Source organism: Sceloporus undulatus, chromosome 1 (genome assembly GCF_019175285.1).
Source record: "Sceloporus undulatus isolate JIND9_A2432 ecotype Alabama chromosome 1, SceUnd_v1.1, whole genome shotgun sequence".
Lineage (NCBI taxonomy): Eukaryota > Metazoa > Chordata > Lepidosauria > Squamata > Phrynosomatidae > Sceloporus > Sceloporus undulatus.
Genome location: NC_056522.1, coordinates 6,541,820 through 6,562,958, shown reverse-complemented (window position 1 = coordinate 6,562,958; position 21,139 = coordinate 6,541,820). Strand labels below are relative to the sequence as shown.

The following is a 21,139-nucleotide window of genomic DNA, read 5'->3' as shown; positions in this document are numbered from 1 at the left end:
GTAGTCTCTGTCCTCAACACAGTTGTCCCTCCTAGTGAAAGTTGATGGAGGACTTAGCAGAGCCAGCAAAAATGGTTACACTGCCTGGAGGATTCTAGAAACTGTAGTCCAACAAATAACATTTCTAAGCTCTCAAAAATGTTACTCTGTTCCAGCATTCAAAGCAACTTTTCCACCTTGAAGAAATAAAACAATTGGGCATGACTTTAAATAAATGTATTTATTTAAAAGTAAATTTTTAACAAAGGTAATTTTATGTGAAGTCGGCCAGCATCCATAGTTTTTTGTGGGTTCTTTGGGCTATGTGGCCAAGTTCTAGAAGAATTTATTCCTGACGTTTCATGGCATCTGTGGCTGGCATCTACAGAGATGCCAGCCACAGATGCCGGTGAAACGTCAGGAATAAACTCCTCTAGAACTTGGCCACAAAGCCTGAAAGACCCACAAAAACTACAAAAGTAATTTTAATTTTAAATTTAAAAAAACCCGAGGTCTCTCTTTTCTCCTCCCACTGAGTCTCACCCCAGTTGCACCATCTCTTCCACTAAGCTTCAGTGTTTTAAAGGGATGCAAGTGAACACTGCAGCCTGTTTCTGTCCAAAGATCCCCCAAATATACAGATGTCTGGGGCTGCACCAGATGACACCCCCTTTAGATGTCACCTGCTGCAGCCTGCACCCGCTAGTGATGCCCCTGCTGAGAGTGGCAACCCACCTTTTATACAGATTGTTTGACTTTGAGAAACATCTGGATTTCCCCCCCCTAAAAAAGCCCAGACCATATCTCTGATTTTGTTTGCTCTTTTAAGCAGTGGCAATTTTGGCCTTCAAACAATGCCAGGGACAAAACCATGCCCCCTGGACCCACTGTGATTTCTCCCTCTGGCTACAGGTTGCAAATCGTTGGTTATTATTCATTATGTTTTTTGGCAACGGAGGTCTAACTGTGTCATGCTACTGCTGCAGCAACTCGATGAGAATAGCTTCACATGTTTTGCAGTTTAACTAACATTTAGTTATTTTTATCAGAATGGGGTTTGGTCTGACTAAATAATGGGGGAGGAATAGCACATGATTCAAGTGCTGGCTCATGCCATGCCTCATGCTGCTGTCGTGTGCCGTGTTGTGGGTGTGTGGGCGATGGTAGTGATGATACAGACATTATGGAGGGTGGGATTATAGCAGCATGTTTGTACAAGAGTCAGCTTTTAAAATTAGAGGGTATCTGTGTCTTTGTGCAAAGATATATAAGGAATGCAAGAGAGAGAGAGAGGCAGAGAGAGTGGTTTGGAAGAATGGACTGGGACTCTGGAAGACCAAGATCTGAATCCGCACTCAAGTTGCATGGTAGAAATAATGCAGTTTGATACCATTTTGCTGTAGCTCCATCCTAGGAAATCCTAGGTCTTTGCAAGGTCTTTCACCTTCACTGCCAAAGCGAGATGGCATCTCACAAAACTACCAACTCCATGGTTTCATAGGATGGAACACTGGCAGTTAAAGTGGTGTCAACAGGGACGTAGCTAGGATTTTAGGAAGGGGGGAGGGTCCAGACTAAGTGCCACCATTATAATGAGGCTTGGGTGTGGCGGTGCAGCAGCACACACCATTCATTTTTCTAATGGAAGGGGGGGTTCGGACCCCAAGAACCCCTCCCCCCCTTGGCTACGTCCCTGGTGTCAAACTGCATTATTTTTACAATGCAGAGCACCCTGAGTTGTAAACTACCAGTCCTAAGATTCTGTAGGATGCAGCCATGGTTGTTAAGTGGTGTGAAACTGCACTATTTCTACAGTGTAGATACACCCACAACCGTGAAAACCGAATGGATAACCCCAAGGAAGTACAGGAATATAGGTTTGGGGCACTGTCAATTCAGAGCCCCTTTCCCATGATATTTTCTTTCAATTGCCAAATTTCTAGCATTCCAGAGAGCACAATGCAGAAAACTGTTCACACCTACAACACTTAGATTTGCTGTGTTTAAATTCCCCTGATCACTCAAATGGCTATCCCTTTCTGAAATTTGGGGACTAGAGGAAAATTTGCTTCATTGCTTCAAAAGCCTGAAAGATACATGCATCTGTCACAAAACTACAAATCCCAGGATGGAGGATGGAGCCATGGCAGTTGAAGGGACATCGAGCTGCATTACAGGGTAGATGCATCCTTCTGCAGGGTAGATGCACCCTTAACATACAGTATATTCAATGGTTTATCAGTTAAAAAGCAGGCAATTTAAAACAATTTTAAATAGTGCAGCCCTAGCACAGGTGCTGCCTGGGTAAAATCCATTAGGCCCAAAGGCTTTAATTAAAAGCAAAGTTAGGACCTGACACTGAAATGATGCCAACCAGGTCTCCAGAGGCAAGATATTTCACAACTCAGGTGCCACCAAAGAGAAGGTCCTCTCCTGTGTCTTTCCACATTTTATTTCTTATACTTGTGGACCCAGAAGACTCCTGAATGTCCCATCCATCATGACCAGCATGGAAGATCCTGGAAGTTATAAACTCAAAAAGGAACTTTCCTAGGTACTTCCAGAAGTAAAACTGGCTTTCAAGGTACTGGGAGGAGAGTTTTATTTCTCTTTCACGCCTGGCTCCAGCTTCTCCTGCACTTTTTCCTTGTTCATTGATTGCCAACCAATCCGGCCGAGTTTACCAACACATTTGTCAAGCCGAGTCTAGACGCTCCGCAAACATTTGTTCCGGGACACGAACATTTGCCATTTATTGCAAACTGCTGAGGAACAAAGTTAGCTAACATTTAGAAACACTGCTGGCTAACTTGAGTTAATCAGCCATTAATTGACCCAAATGCAAACCGAGGCAGATTTTTAAAAACTAAACTAAAAATAAAACCCTCCTAAAACAACGAAGGAAGGACCTGCACAGGTAGTCCAATGAGAACGTGTTGGCGCAAAGCTTTCCTGATCTTAGGACCTGGCCCCAATTCTCGGCAATTCAGGACAAAGGGGAGAAATCCCAGAGCGAGAATACTGCCTTGAAAAATATGTCTGTGTATAAGTACTCTCCTTTGCTTCTTGTTTGAATGACGTATTCTGTGCACATCCCCTCCAACTGTCCCAGTTTGCCAGGAACAATCCCAATTAATCCTCTGTCATCCCGTTTTCTCAGCTGCTTTTAGAATATATTGGTTTCTTTCTCTTCCTTCCACCTTCCCCCTTTGTCAGATCTTCGGTTGCTGCAAACTGGTTTCAAGAGCCCAAAACACATTGCAGAGATAATCCAGTTCAAGACTGCTTTAACTACCCTGGCTCATTGCTAGGGAATCCTGGGAATTTTAGTTTACTCTGGCACCAATTTGACACTGCTGTAACTGCCATGGCTCCATCCCATAGAACCATGGCGTTTCTAGTTTTCTGTGGCACCGGAGCTCTCTAACAGAGAAGACTAAATACATCACCAAACTACAAATCCCAGAATTCCATAGCACTGAGCCATTGTAGTTAAAAGGGTGTCAAACTGCATTAAGTCTGCAGTATAGATGCAGCCTCTGATGTTGCTTGGCCACAGACATGCTAGTTTTAATCTGTGAAATGTTAGAAGGTATACCATTCAATACAAGTGCACAATGTTGATGGTGTATATGTGCAAAACTGGTTGTTGTTGTTGTTAACTGCCTTTGAGTCATCTTTGATGCATGGTGACCCTGTGGATGAGACACCTTCAAGCCTTCCTATCCTCCACTGCTCTGCTTAGGTCTTATAGATTCAGACCTGTGATCTCTCTAATCGAGTCCATCCATCTGGCAACTGGTTTTCCTCTTTTTCTACTTCCCTCTGCCTTTCCTCGCATTATTGGATTGTCCAATGAGTTGTGCCATCTCATGATGTGGCCAAAGTACAATAGCATCAGTTGCACCATCTTAGTATCCAGGGAGAGTTCAGATGTGGTCTGTTCTAGGACCCATTTGTTTGTCTTTTTGGCCGTCCGCAGTATCCTCAGCACTCTTTTCCAGCATCATGTCTCAGATGAGTTTGTTTTTCTTTTTACCCACTTTCTTTACAGTCCAGCTCACACATCCATACATGATATCTAGGGGTAGCCATGTTGGCCATGTAGCAAATCCAATGACATCCCAACAATGATACCTTTATTGGGCCAATTACATGTTGTAGGCTTTCGAAGTCACACTGGCTTCTTCATCAGGCAAACAGGAGAAAGAAATTGAAGATGTTAGTCACAGGCCTGCATTTTCTGTTTCTGGTCTTAGTTCAGATGGTAGGGAGGGCTATCTGGAGGCTGTCACCTATCCCTTTGGCCATGCAGTCACTGGGAGATTTTTAAAGACAAGGAAATTTAATATCCATTTGCAAGTCAAATGTCCATTTGCACCGTACATGATGATGGAGAATAAAATAGCTTGAATGTTTCTAACTTTAGTGTTCAGTTATGTATCTTTACTTTTTAGGATCTTTTCTAGCTGTTTCATGGCTGCCCTTCGCATTCCTAATCTTCTTCTGATTTCTTGACTACAGTCTCCTTTTTTTTATCGATGTTTGATCCAAGGTACAGGGCATCTCGATTGGACTACTATAATGCACTCTACTTGGGGCTACCCTTGTGCCAAGTTCGGAAACTTCAGTTGGTACAAAATATGGCAGCCAGATTGATCACGGGAACTTCTAGGAATGACCATATAACACCGGTCTTGAAGTCCCTGCACTGGCTGCCTATTAGTTTCTGGGCAAAGTACAAGGTGTTGGTGATCACCTTTAAAGCCCTACATGGCTTGGACCCAGAGTACTTGAGGGAACGCCTTCTTCCCTATTGTCTGCCTCGCACACTAAGGTCCTCTGGAAGAAATCTACTAGAGCCAAAAAAATCTAGGTTAACATCAGTTTCCCAGAGGGCCTTCTCTACTACTGCTCCTAAACTATGGAACGACCTGCCGGAGATCCGTCACATTTCCACTCTGACAGCTTTCAAGAAAGCACTCAAGACGGATCTCTTCCGGCAGGCCTTTCCAACTTAGTTACCCTCCCCAGATATAGAGATATTTGTCCCCTCATCTGTCTATTTCCCCCCGCCAATGTTTCTGCCTATTTTCTGTTTGTTCAATGTTTTTAATGTTTTTAATGTTTTAATATTATTACTGTTTAATTCTGTTTTAGTACTGGGAATGGGGGCGGGATGGTAGGTCAAGGGTTTGATTTTTTAACTCTATTGTAATTTGTTGTATTTTATTGCTGTAAACCGCCCGGATTCTTCATGATTGGGCTGGCTAGAAATAAATCTATTATTATTATTATTATTATTATTATTATTATTATCTTTAAGTACTTCGATTTCCTGATTGTCTAGGTTGAAGTTATATAGTTCCTCCGTGGTCATTATTTTTGTCTTAAGTTCAGTGACAAGACTGCCTTTGCACTTTCTTCCTTGACCTTCCTTAGTCATTGTTCCAAGTCCGTGATGTTTTCCGCTAGTAGTATAGTGTCATCTGCATATATTAGAGAGTTGATGTTCCTCCTAAGTGCACCTCTGGCTGATGATCAATGTGTCATGCTTCTAGACATCACCAAGGTCCATCCCTCTCCATTACATCCCAAAGGGTGATCCCAAGATTTCAGGACCTTAAGATTTCATTCCTAGGTTTCAGGTTTTACCCCTGAAATCCTAGGGCCTGGGATAGTCCTAAAATGGAAATCCTACTTGCTACAATCCTAAGGATTCAGAACAGACTGCAGTGCTTTGGAATCCCAAGTGGAGAAATCAAATTTTTAGAAATGTTCCATGCATTTAAAGGGGGGGGGGGGGGAGATCGTAGCAAGTGCACCTCTCTTTCCCTACTCCAGGCAACATTACTCCCCGAGGACTCACTGCCTTGGTAGCTGCTGTCTTGTAAGGTTTCTGACGTCCATCTCTTCTTCTTCTTCTTTTTTGCCTTGCAGCTCCTACAAACCTTTCCTCTTTTCCGAAAATTAATGTCTTTGGCTTTGTTGGAGAGCTACAGTAGTGTAGTTGCTAAGAGACTGATGATGTGCACATTCCCCATGGTTCGTCTCGTAATTAGCCCAGGATTTTTTATTTCTTTCCCCAGCACTCCTGGAGAATTCGCAGAGAAACTTCTCAGAAAAAGCATAGAAAGACCCCCCCCCCCAAAAAAAAAAAAACAAGCAGAGAGCAATGGCCCTCCTTTTTGCTCAACACTATTCGCCTTTCCTAGTAAAATGTAACCTTGTCCCACCTTTTCAGCTGCTTTTAAAATGTCCTGGTTTCTCTTTCCTTCTCCCACTTTCTGGGCCAAAACTAACAAAATGAGTTTCAACAGGGAAAAATGTAAGGTTCTGCACTTAGGCAGAAAAAACAAAATGCCTAGATATGGAATGGGGGACACTTGCCTTAACAAAACTACGTGTGAAAGGGTTCTAGGAGTCCTAGTGGCCCACAATTTGAACATGAGTCAACAGTGTGATGTGGCAGCTAAAAGGCTGATACGATTCTAGGCTGTATCGATAGGCACATAGTGTCTAGAAAAATAAAGTGATTCCCAAAGTGGTCCACATGGACCCCCAGGGGTCCATGGGAGACTTGACGGGGGTCTACGGGGGTCTAATCTTCACATTTTTTGATGAGTTTTGGGAATATGGTAGAAATGCAGCAGCAGGGGGTCCACTGAAACCAGTAAAATTTTGAAAGTCATCTACGAGAAAAAAAAAGTTTGGGAACCTAAATTATTCTGCTTTGTTCAGGCCTCACCTGGAATAAGTACGTAGTTCTGACCACTACTGTTCAAAAAGGATGTTGAGAAGCTGGAGCATGTCCAGAGGAGGGCGACCAAAATGGTGAAGGGTCTGGAAACTATGGGTGCCTAGTGAGCCTGCATGGTGTAGTGGTTTGAGCATTGAACTATGATTCTGGAAACCAGGGTTCGAATCCCAGCTCAGTAACGGCAACCCACTGGGTGACCTTGGGCAAGTCACATTCTCTCAGACTCAGAGGATGGCAATGGCAAACCCCTTCTGAAGAAGCCTGCCAAGAAAACCCCATAACACGTTCGCCTTAGGGTCTCCATGTCGGAAACAACTTGAAGGCACACAACAACAATAAAACAACAAATACTGTAAAAGGCACCAGATCCATCTATTCTTTGAAGCTAAGCAGGGTCAGGCATGGTTAGTACTCGGATGGGAGACCAGCAACTAATACCAGGTGCTATGGGCTATATTTCAGAGGAAGGAATTGCCAAAACCACCTCCTTGCCTTAGAAAACCCAATTAAACTGATGGGGTCACCATAACATTTCAGGCAGCTTGAAGGCACACAGACAGACAGACATCCCAACTACAGCAGATGGAGTGGGCTGATTTGATATAAGCAAAAGGCACCAAAAATGCACAGCAGAGTAATAGGCAGAGGGCTGTTGTGATTGTCCTCTCAGCCTCCCTCTACAACTTGCATAGTGAAACTGAATGCTTACAAAATTATGGCAGAGTGGTTTGAGTTTTGGACTATGACTCCAGAGACCAGGGTTCGATTCCCAGCTGGGCGATGAAACCCACTGGGTGACCTTGGGCAAGTCACACTCTCTCATCCTCATAAAATGGCAATTGCAAACCTCCTCTTAAGAAATCTTGCCAAGAAAACCCCATGATAGGTTCGCCTTAGGGTCACCATAAATCAGAAATGACTGGAAGGCAAACAACACACAAAATCTGGTGCAGTGTGAAAGTGAAATGGGAAAGGGAGACTTTTCTCTTGTCTTACTGTGCTATCGTTAGATCAGATCACCATCTTGTGGCAGATCCAAGTCATTACCCCTTTTTTCATCCCATCCCAACCTCACCTAACCCTAACCCACCAAGAAATTGTCTTATCCCAGGCCAGCCTGTTTCCCCATTTGTTGCTGTTGTGCACTGCCAAGTTGGCTTTGACATATAGTGTCCCTATGAATGACAGACCTCCAAGGCACCTTCTCAGCCCTGCTCAGCCCTGCTCAGGTCTTGCAAAGTGATAACCGTCCCTTCCTCGATTGCATCAAGCTATCTGTAATGTCTTTCCCTCTTTTCCTACTGCCTTCCATTTTATTCAGCAGCAGCATCCTTCCCAATGAGTCATATTGTCTTGTGATATGACCAAAGCATGATAGCCTCTGTTTATTCCTCTTGGCTTCTAGGAAGAGTTCAGGCTCGATTTACTCTCAGATTTGTCACTGATGCATCATGTCTGTAGAATTCCCCGCCAGCACTACATTTCAAATTATCTCCCCCGCCCTTTCCAGCTTTCTCCACTATCCAGCTTTGATATCCGTACCCAGAAATCACTTTGGCATTCATATATATTTGCACTTTAGGATCTTATCTAGGTTTTCATAGCTGGCCTTCCACGTCTTGGGGTGCACCTAAGTAATGCAGTTTGAAACCACTTTAAGTGCTGCAGCTCTATCCTATGGAATCCTGGGATTTGTAGTTTTAAAAGGTCTCCATAAAAGAGAGACCTCTAGATTTCCCTATCATCAAACAGACCTGCTCAGGCCTTTGCAAAATCAAGGCTGTGGCCTCCTTCATGGAGTCTGTCCACCTGGACAGCAGCCTTCTTTTCCTACTGCTTTCTGCCTTTCTCAAAAATTATTGTCTTTCCTGGTGAGTCATGTCTTCTCATGATATGTCCAAAGTACGACACTCAGTTCAAGCATCTCGGCTACAGCCTTCTGCTACATACAGTCCTGAAATGCAGACTCAAGAGCAATTGATTTTTAAAAACAGGTAGTAAACATAAAGATGCAAATACTTTAAACATATTATATGCTATCTTTAAAGTAGCTTCTCATCTGAATCTGTGTTCTTGTTTCATTGATTAAATTGTTTGTGTCCATCTAGCTAAGCTGGGTGTCCAAAAGTTACAACATTTGGACACACAAATTCTTATTTTAAAAAACGCCCAACATGGCTCTGGGTAGGTTTTAAACATCATCACCCTTGAAGCTGCTTTGTCTTCTTTTTAAAAAAAATGTATTTGCAGCTCTTTTTGGTCCTGCTATCTGTTTGGTAGGGTTTTATTAACACGTGTGTGTGTGTGTGTGTGTGTGTGTGTGTGAAATATTTATTAAAGATTAAATTTCTAATTCCTATAATCTCACCTGGGAACCAACAGCAGGAGAGTAAACCCTAATTGTTTTAAATCAATCAACTAATAAAAGTTATCGAATAAACAAAGATGTTTGATGTTGGTGTGCTCTTTTCCAGATGTATCATTAAGGGAGTGCCCGGGGTGTGGACCAAACTGGGTGACATCTCACAGGGTTGTGTCACCCAGTGCACTGATGGGAAGGGGCTGCCATCTGGAATAAAAACAAAATATCTTATAAAACTACAAATCCCAGAATACCATAGGATTGAGCCATCGCAGTTAAAGCAGTTCCAATCTGCATTACAGGTTGAGTCTCCCTTATCCAAAACGCTTGAGACCAGGAATGTTTTGCATTTTGGACTTTTCAGATTTTGGAATATCTGCATATACATAAGGAGATATCTTGGCGATGGGACCCAACTCGAAACATGAAATTTGTTTATGTTTCAAACAGCTTCATTTATATACCGCTTCATACCGAACTAAAAGTGTCTACATGGTTTACAACTGTAAGCTAACTGCCCCCAACAATCTGGGTACTCATTTTAGCAGCCTCTTTGGAAGGATGTAAGCCTGAGTCGAGCTTGAGCCCCCTTAGCTGGGATTGAACTCACAACCTTATGGTTTTGAGTGGCTGCAGGACAGGCATTTAACCACTGCACCACCAGGGCTCCTTCATATACACCTTGTTACAAATAGACTAGAAGTAATTTTATATACAATATTTTAAATAATTTTGTGCATGAAACAAAGGCCTGAGACAGTCGGGTGGGAAGCAGCATGGCGGCGCCAATTCTAGGGTTTGGGAGTGCACACCAACCACATGCTCCCAAACCCTAGACCGTATGTAGGCTGCCATGATGGCGGTCTCACATCCACACAGGGGCCACCATGATGCAAGTGTGCGCCGGGTCCATACATCAGGTGCCGCGCTTGTGTCATTGATGTGCCACAGTGTGCTAATACCGTAATGATGGCAGTGCTGCACACACCAAAAACAACCTGGATTTTCCGGGTCCTTTTTGGTGCAGAGGGAGCCAGCATGGTTTGGCTGCTGCGGGCTCCCTCGGGAGCTAAAACAAATGGCTCCAGCCCATCCTTTTGGGGCAGTCTGTCGAGCCCCAAAGTTTGTGGACATGGAACCATCAGAAACCAAAGGTGTCCCTCTCTCCACCACCCATGTGGACAGTTTTGGATTTTGGAATATTTCGGATTTCAGAACTCCAGATAAAGGAGTATGTTTTTAGCCTTTAAATTATTCTTAGTGCTTTAATCATTTTCATCTGTTCAGATAAATGTTACTGTACAGTGCCCTGAATTCCTCATATATAGTGCAGAATATAAATACTTTAACAAATAAAATAAAAGCCTGTATTTCTGCAGTACAGATGCAACTAAAGAAATAATTGCAGTCGATGGATACAGATATGGTCCTGGTCCTTGTCACTGTGGAAGAAATAATTGCTGGTGCTCCACATCAGAAGGCTTGGGAAGCTCTGCCCTAGGCAACACACCCTGTGGCTATACTGGCTGAGGGATTCTGGGAGTTATAGTCCATAATAGAACAGATAGATATAGAGATGTGAATGAATGGTTGGCCTTTATAATCTGGTCCTCTTATCTGCTCACGGCGTGCATGTTCTTTCTTCCTTGCCTGCAGGTATATCCGAACCATGTACCTGGGGATCCAAAGCCAGAGACAAAAGGAACACCAGCGGCGCTTTTACTGGGCTATGATGTACGAGTATGCAGACGTCAACATGCTGCGTCTCTTGGAGACTTTCCTGGAGAGCGCCCCTCAATTGGTGCTACAGCTCTGCATAATGATCCAAAAGAACCGTGCAGAAACCTTACCATGTAAGTGTGGTCTGATCTAGAGCATTCATTTCGAGGGCCTTTATTGTTGCACTCCCTTCTTGACCTTCCCCGTGGCCTATAACAGCCTTCCCCAATCTAGCACTCTCTCACTCTGTTGGAGTACAGTGGCCATGCTGGCTGGGAGATGATGGGAGTTGTAGTCCAAAACATCAGGAGGTGGCACTGCCATCCTTGCGGGGGGGGAGCTTGATGCCACTCCTGGTTTTGCAAAATCTGGGATCACTACCATTAATCCAGTTTCCTGCACTTATCAGCATAGGATATTCATAATTCACATAATGTTTCTCACCTATTGATTCTTCACAAAAGCAAGGGGAGAAAGTATTCATCATCATCATCCCCCCCAATCGGGGATGCTCAAGAAAGTGTTCCCAAGAGGTGGGGAAATATCATTAAGGTAACTTAAGATCAGCACTTCTAGAAGTTACTTTTTGGACTACAACCTCCCAGATTCCCCTTCTAGCAGGGCCAATGTTGCAAGTTACCATTTCTGTCGGTCCCCCCCTCCACCTGGCAACAGTGCCAGTAGTTGATAGACCAACCTGCAGAGAAACACACCAAAGTAGGCACAGAGATGGCTTGTATGCAAACCACAAACATATCACACTAATACCGGTGCAAAAGCACAGAGCAGAATTATTGCTTTTACAGCTGAAGGAAGGAGAATGAGCCCTCCCTATTGCTCTCTTTGCTGCACCGCCTAATAAGATACAATGGATGCTAGGAACTATGGACCTCCTCCATTTGGATGGGGGTATAACTGTTACAGATTACCAGCTTTGACGGCAGAAAATCCCAGCTTCTGTTCCTGTGGGGTGACCAGATGTCCTAACCGTGAAGGAGGACAAGGTGCTGCAAAAATGTAGGATATGCAACAAAAATGTAGGACATTACAAAAGAAAAGCTAAAAACACTAATATAAATGTGAATTCATGCTTCTTAGTCATGCTCAAAATGGAGGACATTATGAAATTCCTCTTGAACAGAGGATTGAAAAGTAGGGTATGTCCTGGAATAGGAAGATGGCTGGTCATGCTGTAGTCCTAGCATCTCCAGCCTAAAGAGCTCAGGCAATAGGTGACTGAAGTTGAATGCAGAGGGCCTTCCACACAGAATTCCTGGGGGCTTTGGCAGTGGTGTCACTAGCATTGTGTCACCCTTCCAAGCTATGGGAAAAGAGATTCTATCTCAACATTACGAAGAACATCCTGACATAAGGACTCTTTAACAATGGAAGAAACTGCCTTGGAAGATGGTAGAGATCCCATCTCTGGAGGTTTTTAAACAGAGGCTGGATGAGTGCTTTGATTGTGAGTCCTGCATGGCAGAATGGGGTTGGTCACAATGGCCCTTGGGGTCTCTTCCAACTCTAGGATTCTATGGCCTACTCTGTTCTATAGTCCCACTCTATTCTGCTTTGGTCCGACTTCACCTGGAATGTGAAGTCGAAGGCTTTCATGGCCAGCATCCATAGTTTTTTGTGAGGTTTTTGGGCTATGTGGCCATGTTCTAGAAGGCTTTATTCTTGACGTTTTGCCAGCATCTGTGGCTGGCATCTTCAGATCTTCTCTCTGAAGATGCCAACCACAGATGCTGGTGAAATGTCAGGAATAAACTCTTCTAGAACATGGCCACATAGTCCAAAAAACTCACAAAACACTTCACCTGGAATACTGTGTCCAGTTCTGGCCATCACAATTCCAAAAGGATGTTGAGAAGCTGGAGCATGTCCAGAAGAGGGTGACCAAAATGGTGAAGGGTCTGGAAACCACCAAGCCCTATGAGAAGAGACTTAGTGATCTGGGAATGTTTAGCCTGGAGAAGAGACAGTTAAGAACTGATATGACAACCCTGTTTAAGTATTTAAAGGGGTGTCACATTGAGGATGGAGCAAGCTTGTTTTCTGCTGCTCTAAAGACTAGGACACAGAGCAATGGATGCAAACTAAAGGAAAAGAGATTCCAGCTCAACATTAGGAGGAACTTCCTGACAGTAAGAGCTGTGGAATGTGCCACTGTGGAGAGGATTCTGTATGGTATGGTAAGGGAAGAAGTCAATGGATGGGGTGACACCATAAATTATCACACTGAGTGATGCCAAACCTAGTGATGCCATTGAGATGAGGTCCAAAATTTGGAAGACCAAGTTTTGAGAAACACCGGGTTCAATAAACAGAGGTGTGATGATGCAGCTTCATATATTTGTCTACAAGAGTAACTTGATAATGGGCCAGAACGTGCTGCAGAAATAGTTCCGTTTGAGACCACTTTAATTGCCCTGGCTCAATGCCAGGGAAGTCTGGGTACTGTAGTTTTGTGGGACATTTAACCTTCTCTGTCAAGAGATTCCTGGTGCCACAGTAAACTATGATTCCCAGGGCAGTTAAAGCAATCTTGAAGTGGATTATTTCTGTAGTGTGTTTTGGACCAAAGTTAACTTTTTTATTTTTAACTGGAGGAGGCTGTCTGCAATGCTTGTGAATTGACATTTTCCATGGGCCTGGATTTGAGATTGGAAAGGTCTAAAATAGGGGCAGGCAACTATCAGAGGTTGGGGGGCTGCGTTGTAGGATTGTATTCCCATACCTTCCAACTGTCCTGAGTTGGCAAGGACAATCCTCATTAATCCTCTGTCATCCCACTTTTTCAACTGTTTTTAAAATGTCCCAGTTTCTCCCTCATCCTCTCATTTCCCCCCTTTGTCCTCGGCATGCTTCAGCTCCTGCAAACTGAGTTTGAAATGCAAAAGTAATTTGTGCTCAATGTACACAGCCAGGAGGGAGAAGAGGAGGAGAGAAACGTTCCCTTCCCAGAAGGGTCAGGCAAAAGCAAATACCTATCTTCCTTGTTCTTCCTCCTTAATAATTTTTGCTGTCTTGACCATACTCAGATGTTGCTGGGCCACACATGTCCCAGTTTTCATCTGTGAAATGTTGAAAGGTGCCCCATGTTGGCACCTGTCCAGAAAAGATTTTGCAAGCAAGATGTGATTTTTGTGAGCTTTGCTTACCTGTGGGCTCTAAAAGGCGCTATTTATTCTAGTTCTACAGTTCAGTAATTTGATTACCCTGGAGTCATAGATACCAACTGTTATTCTGGTCTCTTTCACACTACAGAATTATCACTGTAGAAATAATGCAATTTGACACTGCTTTAACTGCTATGGCTCCATCCTTCAGAATCCTAGGATATGTAGTTTTTTGAGGCATTGGCACTCTCTGGCAGAAAAAGCTATAAGACCTTGTAAAACTACAAACCCAAGATTCTATAGGATGGAGTTACAGTTACAGCACTTAAAGTAGTGTCAAACTGCATTATTTCTACAGTGTAGATGAACCCTTAGATACCTCTTTAAACTGGCATGGCTACATCCTACAGAATTCTAAGGATTTGTAGTTTAGTGAAGCACAAGGGATATGTAAATATCTCACAAAACTACAAATTCCAGCATTCTATAGGGTGGAACTGTGGCTGTGAAAGTGGAATCATACTACAATGGCTTCATTCACACTACACCATAAAGTAGTTTTCAAACTGGTTTAAACCACTTTAAAGAGCCCTTGTTCACACCAGCGCCAAATTTTCTGATGCGGTTTGTGGGGGGCATTGTTAAACCGGTTCTTCAAAATATGAGGCATTTACCGCATCTTTTTAAACAATTCGGTTCAATGCAAGTGTGAATGTGTTGTCAGCTGGATTTGGTTCCTTGTGACCCAATCATCCCTGTGACGTCGCACATTTTAGAATCCATTTTGAATCGATCCAGTTGTTAATGTGAATGTGAAGTGAGTTAAATTGAAACAAGCAGGTTTGATCGTGGCCATCTAAGTCTGAACACCTATTTGGTGTTGAATCACTCCATCGATTCAAAATAATCCAATGCAAAAATTGGTTTATTATGTAGTGCGAATGAGGCCTCAAAATGTCTAATGTGAAAGAGATAGGCAAGGTGATAAAGGATCTAGGTAGGAGAAGGCTAAAGAGGAGACAAGAGAGATTAAAACTGGAAACGTATGAATTAAAGAGTGTTTTGCTGATTGAAGCCATTTTAGGAACTGTCAGTAGGCAGTACAGTTTCCTCATCAAGAGTATGGGGGGACACATGGGCCTCTCAGTGGTCCTCAGAGAGCCAGACTCCCAACTCCCCAAATACTATTGCTGGTTTTAAAAATACTTGAAATGCTCCCCTGCAGCTTCTAGGGAGCCTGGGGTCAAGTGTGTCATGTTTCTGTCTTGCTGACTCCCAGGTTCTCTTTATACTGTAGAAATCATGTAGTTTGACACCACTTTAACTGCCATGGCTCCATCCTACAGAATCCTGGGCTTTATAGTTTTGTGAAGCCCCATTGCTCTTTGGCAAAGAAGGCTAATGACCTGGCAAAACTACAAGTTTCGGGGTTCCATTGGATGCTGCTGTTGTTGTTTTCGTTGTTGTGTAACTTAAAGTCATTTCCAACTGGTGGCAACCCTAAGGTCATGGGGTTTTCTTGGCAAGTTTTGTTCAAAGAAAGTTTGCTCTTGCCTTCTCCTAAGGCTGAGAGCATGTGACCTGCCCAAGGTCACCCAGTGGGTTTCATGGCCGAATGGAGACTCGAACCCTGGTCTTCATAATTGTAGTCCAACACTCAAACCATAATGCCACACTGGCTCTCCTAGAGCATTTGAAGTGGTGCCAAACTGCATTATTTCTACCATGAGTGTAGATGCCGCTAAAAGAGCCAGTGTGCCAGGGTGGCATGGTAGTTTGAACATTGGACTATGACTCTGGAGACCAGGGTTCAAATCTTCACTTGGCCATGGAAACCCACTCTGTGACCCTTGGCAAACCTCGCCCTCTCAATCTCAGAGGATGGCAATGGCAACCCCTCTGAAGAACCATGCCAAGAAAACCCCATGATAGGGTTATGTTAGGGTCGGCAGAAGTCAGAAACAACAACAACAGATGCCCCTTAAGACCCAATGGAAGACTTTTTCCAAAACAGCACTTGACTAAAAGTCACCCCTACACAACTTAAGTAGTTCAAGGAGAGGGCCAAAATTTTTCCAGATTCGTCACCTATGTTTTCTTTTATAGGCAAGGAAGCACTTTGAGGTTAAAAAGAAAATCTCTAAAAAAATAAAAATAAAAAAAATATGGCAGGACCCTTGAGATCCACAAGAAAGTCCTTGGGAGATCAGGCATGGCTTGATGGAGCTCACATTCCCTGCCTTTGGCCTAAGCTGACTAAACCCGCTGCTTCTGTAGGTGATGAAATTCATGCAAGCAGTGGCCCAGATGATTTGCACGGCATGGAGGTGCTCACATCACAGGTCAAGGAATGATGCTTCTGCTTATTTTTCTCTTTCTCTTCCTCCTCTAGATCTTTTTCGCTAACGTGGCCCGCAATTGTAAACATGCTCCACACCTGCCCCCCCTGGAGGATGCGTTCCTTGTCCTGTGCTTCCTGTTTAACTCTGTGGATTTGTGTGTTCTTCCGGCAGGTGTGTCCTCTGTGGCCTCCCTGATGTCCCTGGCTTGGGTGCTAGCCTCCTATCACAAGCTTCTTCGGGACTCTAGGGATGACAAGAAGAGCATGAGCTACAGAGGGGCCCTTATCCATCTCTTCTGGCGCCTCTTCACCATCTCATCCAGAGTTATCTCTTTTGCCCTCTTTGCTTCCATCTTCCAGCTCTATTTTGGGATCTTTGTCGTGGTCCACTGGTGCGCCATGGCCTTCTGGATCATCCATGGTGGGACAGACTTCTGCATGTCTAAATGGGAGGAGATTCTCTTCAACATGGTGGTAGGGATCGTGTACATTTTTTGCTGGTTTAATGTCAAGGAAGGGCGGACCCGATACCGAATGTTTGCCTATTACACCGTAGTCTTGACAGAGAATGCAGCCTTGACGCTCCTTTGGTATTGGTACCGAGATCCCGACACCACTGACTCCTACGCTGTGCCAGCACTTTGTTGTGTCTTTCTTAGCTTCGCTGCCGGGATCGCGCTGATGCTCTTGTATTACGGCGTCCTGCATCCCATGGGGCCGAGAGCTAAGATTTTTGCCAGCTCCTGTTGCGCCGAGTTGCTCTGGGGCATTCCTTTGCCCCCTGACGTTGAACCCATGGCTCCCCAGACCCCTGGGTACAGGGCGGCCCAGGTTACGCCAACCAGAGTGGCCACGGAGCAACAGGAGGAACTCACAGCTGACACTTGCTTGCCAGTTTTCCAAGTGAGAGCAATGGTGCCATCAACTCCGTCTGGGAGACCCTACCACCCAGAAGGCCCTCTCATTAAGATAGACATCCCAAGAAAGAGGTACCCAGCTTGGGACGCCCATTTTGTAGACAGGAGGTTGAGAAGGACTATAAACATTCTCCAGTATGTCACTCCCACTGCTGTAGGAATTAGGTACAGAGACGGACCTCTCTTGTATGAATTGCTACAGTATGAATCTTCACTTTAAAACCTCCTTTAAACACAAACACACACACACACACAAACACACACACAAACACACACTGTCACAGACAAACAAACAAACAAACAAAATTAAAGGAGGGAATTTGGGGGTGGGAAGGGTTAGGTTAATTGTTTACGGTCAACACGGCTCATGAAACTTACCTTCCAATAAGTTTTCTTTCTGGTTGCAGTATGTATTTTGGAGGGAAAAAGGAAAAAAATTAAGAGAGAGATCCTCTATGTTTTGTAAGTAAAAACAAAAAGAAAAACTTTTCTTTTGTTTTTTACACACAGGAGAAAACAACAACAACACAAACCAACCAGTATTTCAACTTCCACGCTTTAGAGGCCGGAGAAAAGTGAACACCTCTCCGCCTCTGAGTTTTATACCTTACACCAAGTGTAGGACATTATCATAGGGATTGGTGCTGATTGAAAATAATAATAATAATAATACTAATAATAATAAAAAATAAAACAAACAAACAAAAAAACCTACAACTGCCTTATGCCCTTAGGTGCTGAGTTTCATTATGTACTGTCACCTCCCTCATGCAAAACTCTGATGATTTTAAGGACAGATATAGATATATAGATATATGTACATATATTTGAAATATATATATATGTATATGTATATTTACACACACACGTGTGTGTAGATATATGTATATAATCTATTCTAAAAATATGAAACTAGAAAAAAAATCAGATGAGAAGGAAATGTAACTCTTTCTATTCAATTGGCACAAAATGCTCCAAATTATTATCCCTGGCTAAGCAAATGAACAAGCTAGTCTTAAAGGCGGATCATGGCTGGATTGTGATTTGGCACAGGGGTTATTTTAATAGTACATATTTAAATTCTGTTTCCTCAGGCCAGTCTGAACGATGTTTGTTACGTCACGACTGCATCCCTGATGCAGAGAAGAAGAAAAAAACTGGGGGTGATTCTTTACGATTCACTGTACTTAGCTTGAATCTCAGGGTGTAATCCTCTTTCTTTCTTTCTAAGTCAATGAAAAAACGGCTTTTGACGGGTACCCACCTGGCCAAAGCAACTGGAATCGTGTCGCAGATATGTTTGCTGGTTTATTGGTTACCCAGTTCGTTCAAATGGGACGAATTCACTCATGTGCCCGAAAGAATCCATGAGCAGATTTCTTCCTCCCATTTAACTGAATCGGGAAACCATTACATCTTCAAGCTTGGAACTTCTCCCCGCCTGTAAGAAATTGTTAAAGTTGGGGTGTCAGTCTCTGAAAGCAAGTTATTTCATTGGCTTTTTTTTTCCCCCTTGCAATTGATATTGGGATCAATAAGCTTCAGAATAGCAAAACACTTGTCAGTTTGATTTCTGGAAACAAACTTTAGATGGCCTTTAACTCTGGAAAGAAATACCAAAAAAAGAAAAGAGAAAAAACAAGAACTTAAAAAACATTAAGTTCCATAACGATGGCCCTTCCCTCCCCACAACCATTCTCAGTCTTAATAAAACTCAGCATAGTAGCAAAAAGAAAGTTAATTTAAAGGCACAGTTCTTAAGCTTTGACTGGTAATTGGGCTTTGACCTGCAGGCATCATTTTAAGGCTGTAAAGAGGGAAACGTGAATTGAACTGGTAATGACGCATTTCGTTTTTTGAAAGGGCCTTAAAGTGATCTTAAACCGTGTCCCATGATTTGTGCATGTTTTTTCTGCTTTCTAAAGGAAAAGATGGAAAACAACCTGTGGAAAAATTGAGAATTGAAACTTGGAGTGGGAATCACTCATCATTGAGGTGTTTCTGGCGAAAATTTGGTGCTTAATCTTTCTATTGTTTATTGTTGTGATGGTTTAGCCAAGAATCGTTTGACTTTCCTCATTGCATTTTTCTCTCCCGGGGAGCTGCAGACACATACTGGTTTCAGTGGTGCCCGCCACTGTATGGACATAGGAATGAAACAACGCATCCGAACAACTGGACGGTCTAGCATAGGATGCCAACTTCAGCACTTAGACCTTTACTCGCTGGAAAGTGGAAAACCTAAAAAACAACAACAACAACCAAGACAGTTTGTGTGAAACATACATGACGTCTGAAGGTTTACACTCGATTCCTTTCTTCCTTGTGTCTGGGCTGAAATGGTTGACTGTGCGTACATGATTTCCATCCATCGAATATTGTTTTGTTAAAGGATTTTTTTTTTCTCCCTCTCTCATCTAGGGCATCTTTTCAGTTCCCTGCCTCAGAAACTGAAGGGTGAAAGGGGAACAAGCAAACCAACAAAAGCTAGCGTTTACTTCCGTAAAAGTGATTGCATTTTCTGTGTGTAGTAGGTGCAATTTTTTAAAAAAGAAAAATCAGAAATACTGTAACATGTTTTAAAATGGCAAAAAATATATTAATGATAATAACCCAACAACAAAAACAGCCAAATTGATCCATTCGAAATACAAGTTCAGCCGAGGAGGGGTGCAATTCTGATGGCTTATATGTAATTGGTTTTGTATAGGTTTAATTTGCAAAGACCAATTTGGTAACTTCTTTTCTTTTCTGAAGCTGAAAGGTTTTCACCTGAATATACCTGACAGAGAAACAACATTTGCAAAGGAGATTTGCTTTGCAGTGGCCTGGGCATTATTGTTGCTATTCTTACTCTTATTCTTATTACTAGTGCTATTATTGAATTTTTTTCAGTGTGTTTTAAAAAAAAGTCTTGAGGATTTATTGCCAGATGCATAAATATCCTAAAAACGTTTTAAGCCAAATTTTCCACTGGTCTCAGGGCAATTAATAATTCTTGTGTATGTGTATATATATATGTGTATATATATATATATATATATATATATAGCATCTCTGGGCTTCTTGTTGTGATTCGTTCAATGAGCACATTTTAAAATTAGAGCCTTAATTTTTGTTTTAGTTTAGTTTTTGTTTTATGCTCCTCTCCTGTCAAACTCTCGCCTTGTCCTAATTTACTGAGGCTATCTCCTATCTTGTGACTAAACCTCATTTCATTCCGTTTTATTTTCCATCTTTCTCCCAATATGGGACCCTAAGGCAGCTACTGTTTAGCTTTCATAAAATGCTTTCTTGGAGCTTTCTTTATAGGCACATACATGCAGCTGGAGTCTTCTTGTTTTAAAATGACGATCAGTTAAGTATAAGACTGTGGGTGGATGCTGGTAAGAGCCAAGCCTCTACAGAAGAGAACTCCATGGGAGAACTGGGTAGGAAAAGTTTCTTATATCTTATTGACATGACATATATCCAGTGGTGTTGGCCATATCGCAAAGTATAATAACAACCAAAATCCACAAAACAGCTATGCCTTTACTGAGCCAACCAAAATGCACAAAATACACATTGCAAGCTTTTGATGCTCCACTGGCTTCTTCATCAGGCAAAGGTATTAAAAATCATACAGAAAGAGGGAAAATGACAATGTTACAGGCCTCATATTTGTCAAGACGTTGTTGTTGTTCTCAGTTTAGATGGTATGGAGGGATATTCATGCATACAGGCAGGCCATTCCTTCTTCTAGCCCTGTAGGTGATGCAAGACAAGGCATCTTAAAGTCCGGGGGGCGGGGGGGATAAATTCCATTAGCAACACACAAAAAGATATGTCCTTTGGGATCCAGGTTGTCTCATTAGCTATAGAAGACATGCGTGCAAGTACATGTGCCCAGAAAGGGCACTACCCCATAGTCCAACACTCAAACCACTATGCCATGCT

At 42.9% G+C, this 21,139-nt stretch overlaps 2 protein-coding genes across 2 annotated transcripts in view; one reads left to right on the top strand and one right to left on the bottom strand.

Annotated features, from left to right (window-relative positions):
- The window catches only part of XKR6 (XK related 6), a 206,338-nt gene extending 188,895 nt beyond the window's left edge, over positions 1 to 17,443 (top strand). The window contains exons 3-4 of the mRNA XM_042465977.1: positions 10,758 to 10,954; positions 16,456 to 17,443. Coding sequence (XP_042321911.1) covers positions 10,758 to 10,954; positions 16,456 to 17,420 — 1,162 coding nt within the window. The 3' untranslated portion in view covers positions 17,421 to 17,443. The remainder of the gene's footprint in view (positions 1 to 10,757; positions 10,955 to 16,455) is intronic.
- The window catches only part of C1H8orf74 (chromosome 1 C8orf74 homolog), a 601,672-nt gene that overhangs the window by 313,833 nt on the left and 266,700 nt on the right, over positions 1 to 21,139 (bottom strand). The gene's annotated exons all lie outside the window — the stretch shown is intronic.